General features: G+C 44.4%; 1 protein-coding gene across 8 annotated transcripts in view; it reads left to right on the top strand.

Moving 5' to 3' along the window:
• Positions 1–5421, top strand: part of SSH2 (slingshot protein phosphatase 2) — a 315105-nt gene that overhangs the window by 302686 nt on the left and 6998 nt on the right. For all 8 annotated transcript variants that reach the window (XM_055257466.2, XM_055257465.2, XM_055257468.2 and 5 more), the window contains one exon: positions 1562–2396. In XM_055257466.2, coding sequence (XP_055113441.2) covers positions 1562–2396 — 835 coding nt within the window. The remainder of the gene's footprint in view (positions 1–1561; positions 2397–5421) is intronic.

The raw sequence follows: 5421 nt of genomic DNA on the forward strand, positions 1-5421 counted from the left end.
TTGTATATCATTCCACTAAAATACCTGACAGGTTTTTTTTCCTTTTTGTTTTAATTTTTTTTTTCTTATCACAGAAGATTTCTGTAGACCTGACAGCTTTTAACAGCTTCAGAGCATATAGTTGTATGGATTATAATGTAAATCCTTTTTTTGTTGTTGTTTGGTGTCTCATCTTTTAGTATCACAAATAGTGTCATGGTAAATATCTTTTTTTGTTTATTTGTTTGTTTATTTGCAATGGAGTCTCGCTGTGTCACCCAGGCTGGGGTGCATTGGTGCAATCTCAGCCCACTGCAACCTCTGCCTCCCGGGTTCAAGGAATTCTCCTGTCTCAGCCTCCGGAGTAGCTGGGATTACAGGTGCCCGCTACCACGCCCAGCTAATTTTTGTATTTTTAGTAGAGACGGGGTTTCACCATGTTGGCCAGGCTGGTCTCGAACTCCTGACCTCAGCGATCCGCCTGCCTTAGCCTCCCAAAGTGTTGGGATTACAGGCGTGAGCCACGGCAGCCGGCCAGTAAATATCTTTATATATCTTTCTTTATTTTTATTTATTTATTTTTTTGAGACAAGGTATCACTCAGTCACCCAGGCTGGGTGCAGTGGCGCAATCTCAGCTCACTGCATCCTCACCCTCCTGGGCTCAAGCAATCCTCCCACCTCAGCCCCCTGAGTAGCTAAGACTACAGTCATACGCCACCACACCTGGATAATTTTTTATATTTTTGTAGAGATGGCGTTTTACCATGTTGCCCAGGCTGGTCTCGAACTTCTGGGCTCAAGCGATCCGCCCGCCTCGGCCTCCCATAAAGTGCTGAGATTATAGGCGTGAGCCACCTCACCTGGCCATATGGATATCTGTGTGCACTTGTAGTAGTATTCCTCCAAGAAAAATTTATTAAGGAAGAATTGTTGGTTAAAGGGTTAAATTTGGAGCGCTATTGCCAGATTTCAGTCTTTAAAATCTACAATTCAGCTGGGTGTGGTGGGGGGCCAATGTGGGCAGATCACTCGAGGTCAGAAGTTCAAGACCAGCCTGGTCAACATGGCAAAACCCCGTCTCTAGTAAAAATACAAAAATTAGCCAGGCGTGGTGGCATGTTCCTGTAATCCCAGCTACTCGGGAGGCTGAGGTGGGAGAATTGCTTGAACCTGGGAGGCAGAGGTTGCAGTGAGCTGAGATTATGCCGCTGCACTGCAGCCTAGGCAACAAAGTGAGACTCTGTCTGAAAAAAACAAAAAACAAGAATTCTGAATTCACACTCCTCCTACCAGTGTATGAGAGGGCTTGTTTAGCCATACCATCGTCAACACTGGCTGTTACCAACCATTTTAATTCCTGTCAGACTGATAGGTAAAAAAAAACTCACACTCATTTGTTGTTGTTTGCTTTGTTTTTTGCTATTAAATTGAGTTTCTTTTCAAACGTTTATTGCCTAGTTCCATTGAGCAATAACAAAGCATTTTTACAAGTTAAGATTTATCTGGGAGTGTTCTCCTGGGAGGGTGTTGATTATCTTTACAAACCAGATTAAGATATTTCCTGTGTATGTCCTCCACAGCAAACAGCGGCATAACAAACTATGGAGATCTCATTCAGATAGTGACCTTTCAGACCACCACGAACCCATCTGCAAACCTGGGCTAGAACTCAACAAGAAGGAGATCACCACCTCAGCAGACCAGATTGCTGAGGTGAAGACCATGGAGAGTCACCCACCCATACCTCCTGTCTTTGTGGAACATATGGTCCCACAAGATGCAAATCAGAAAGGCCTGTGTACCAAAGAAAGAATGATCTGCTTGGAGTTTACTTCTAGGGAATTTCATGCCGGACAGATTGAGGATGAATTAAACTTAAATGACATCAATGGATGCTCATCAGGGTGTTGTCTGAATGAATCAAAATTTCCTCTTGACAACTGCCATGCATCCAAAGCCTTAATTCAGCCTGGACATGTCCCAGAAATCGCCAACAAGTTTCCAGACTTAACAGTGGAAGATTTGGAGACAGATGCACTGAAAGCAGACATGAATGTCCACCTACTGCCTATGGAAGAATTGACATCTCCACTGAAAGACCTCCCCATGTCCCCTGATCCTGAGTCACCAAGCCCCCAACCCAGTTGCCAGACTGAAATCTCAGATTTCAGTACAGATCGCATTGACTTTTTTAGTGCCCTAGAGAAGTTTGTGGAGCTCTCCCAAGAAACCCGGTCACGATCTTTTTCCCATTCAAGGATGGAGGAACTGGGTGGAGGAAGGAGTGAGAGCTGTCGACTGTCAGTGGTAGAAGTAGCCCCTTCCAAAGTGACAGCTGATGACCAGAGAAGCAGCTCTTTGAGTAATACTCCCCATGCATCAGAAGAATCTTCAATGGATGAGGAACAGTCAAAGGTAAAAACTGTCTTTATAGTTTTCCACCTAATGAAGTTCTCTTCAAAGGTAAAGTATTTGGGATTCTGTTATGTTTGTTTTTGATGGAGAGTCTGGCTGAGGTTTTCCTTGAAAACTTAGGGTTTAACTATTTTTTAAATAATTTGCCTTTTGGGAATTTACCTTTCTGGTGTCATTGGAAGCACTTCTAAGAGGGGATGACAGAGGAAGGAGTGAGCCAAAAACAAGTGTCCTGGCTGAACAACGAGAAGTCCAAAGATGGCCAGGCGCGGTGGCTCACACTTGTAATCCCAGCACTTTGGGAGGCCAAGGTGGGCGGATCACAAAGTCAGGAGATCGAGACCATCCTGGCTAGCACGGTGAAACCCTGTTTCTACTAAAAAAATACAAAAAATTAGCCGGGCCTGGTGGCAGGCGCCTGTAGTCCCAGCTACTTGGGAGGCTGAGGCAGGAGAAAGGTGTGAACCTGGGAGGCGGAGCTTGCAGTGAGCCGAGATTGCGCCACTGCACTCCAGCCTGGGCGACAGAGTGAGACTCCGTCTCAAAAAAAAAAAAAAAAAAAAGAAGTCCAAACATACGCAGTTAATATCAGATCTTACCAAAAAAATGCCAGGGACTCAGATGCTGCCTGACTGAGAAGATAGATTTGTTTGGGAAATTCTTATTGTCTCAGAAAAGTCAAAGTCTAGACATGTGTGAGTAGTTGTTAGAGTAGCAACTGCTTCCCATGCTGAGTTCCTGCTATTAATAATGTGCTGGCCGGGCGCAGTGGCTCACGCCTGTAATCCCAGCGCTTTGGGAGGCTGAGGCGGGCGGATCACGAGGTCAGGAGTTCAACACCAGACTGACCAACATGGTGAAACCTTGTCTCTACTAAAAATACAAAAATTAGCTGGGGTGTGGTGGCGCGTGCCTATAATCCCAGCTACTCAGGAGGCTGAGGCAGGAGAATCACTTGAACCCGGGAGACAGAGGTTGCAGTGAGCCAAGGTCACACCACTGCACTCCAGCTTGGATGACAGAGTGTGACTGTCTCAAACAATATCATAATAATGTACCTGACTTCTTCATCTCCAATGCTGTGGTACTCAAGAATCAAGGGGAAGGCCAGGCGCGGTGGCTCACGCCTGTAATCCCAGCACTTTGGGAGGCTGAGGCAGGTGGATCACGAGGTCAAGAGATCAAGACCATCCTGGCCTACATGGTGAAACCCCATCTCTACTAAAAATACAAAAATTAGCTAGGCGTGGTGGCACGCACCTGTAGTCCCAGCTACTTGGGAGGTTGAGGCAGGAGAATCGCTTGAACCCGGGAGGTAGAGGTTGCAGTGAGCTGAGATCATGCCACTGCACTGCAGCCTGGCAACAGAGTGAGACTCCGTCTCAAAAAATAATAATAATAGTAATCAAAAGGAAATGAATTTGCCAGCAGACAGAATCCTAAGATTCTTCTTTGTGGCATAGGAGCTCTTACAAGCCATCTCAAACCAGGAAAAGAATCACTATATTGCATCAATTCTAAGACTCACACTTACTCATATTTTGACACTTCTGATATCTTATATACAGCAGTGTCTTAAATCAATGCAATACAGTAATTGGGGAATAAACTGTGACAGATTTACTCTAACATACCAAACTTCACTTAATGATTAGTGGAGCTAGTCACAGATTCTTTGCGTCTCCTGATGTCTGTCTGCTTATATTTACCACTTTGTCCGTTAATGATTTGTTCTCTCTCCTTAACTACCCCACTGTGATTCTTGCCTTTGCTTCTGTCTTTTCACCACGCGCAAAGCCGTGCCTCTGTTTCCTTTCTACTGAGCAGGCAGGATGCTTGTGCTCTCCTCTGGACCAGTGACTGTAGCAGCACTGACAGAAATAGCCTTTCTGCAAAGTCCCTGGTCATATGAGCCCTCCCTCCATGGCCCATGCACATACTGGGCCCACTGTGGCTTCTCTCCCATTCATGGCAAGTTTGCCTCTGCCTGATATCATGGCACATTTCCCCCAAAGGCATTACTGACCTTGTTAGATCTTACTAACTCTGACTGTCTTTTGAGGGAGAAAGACCAAAACAGTTCCAGAGAAGTATACTTTGAAGGCTTATAAAAATGTTAACTAGATTGATACTCATAATGATACTACTTTAGGGGGTGTCCAAGGGCTATTCCCAGATTTTGAGATTCTTTTGTTTTTTTTACAGTAGGACCTGATTTTACATTGGTCAGTATTCTTTTGGCTTGTTCTAAATCCACCTGGGAATTTATAGCTGGTAAAATAGTAAAATATTAGAGAGTTATGGTTTCTAAGTTTGCTAAGGCATGTGGCTGTGTAAGCCAAGTAAACCTTTCCCAGAAGGAACCATGTGAAACTTAGAGATTGTGTAGTCAGACAGTGCATTCTCCCTGCTTGTAGGTACTGGGATGTTGCTGCTAGGGGAAGCAGTGAGAGAATGTGGGTGAAAGCTAGCGAGACAGAGGAGTGAAGAGAGCAGTGAGTCTCCAAATCAGACATCAGATGATAGCCTCGTCCATCTTGCTCTATCACTGGGACATATGTAAGGACATATCTTAGCCCTTAAATGGAACTGTTTCCCTCAGATAGGTTAGGATCAAACTAGAAGTTGGTAGGCCATGGGGGAAAGGTTTCATTTACTACAGTATGGCCTGAATCCTGGAGGCTCATAGTCTTAGGAAAATATAGATTATAGGAGCCTCCAAAAATATTTGCTGTTCATTTGGGAGCAAAGTATTGGATTGGAATTCTGCTTGAGTAAACAGAACAGAAAGTTCAGTAGAGAGTAACACAACCTATAACAAATGTTATGTCTAGCCTTGATGAATCCAGTTTTTTTCTTGTAGTCTGACAAAACAGATGGGCAGAGTATGGTCCCAGGCACTCCATGATTTGTATTCTGATAGTCAGATAGGTTGTCCTGGATCAGAGGATTAATAAGCAGAAAATCCAGCATTTTCAATTAGACTACAGTTCACCATAATCTTCTCACTACTTTCTCTTCTTAG

This window comes from Symphalangus syndactylus, chromosome 20, assembly GCF_028878055.3.
Source record: "Symphalangus syndactylus isolate Jambi chromosome 20, NHGRI_mSymSyn1-v2.1_pri, whole genome shotgun sequence".
NCBI lineage: Eukaryota > Metazoa > Chordata > Mammalia > Primates > Hylobatidae > Symphalangus > Symphalangus syndactylus.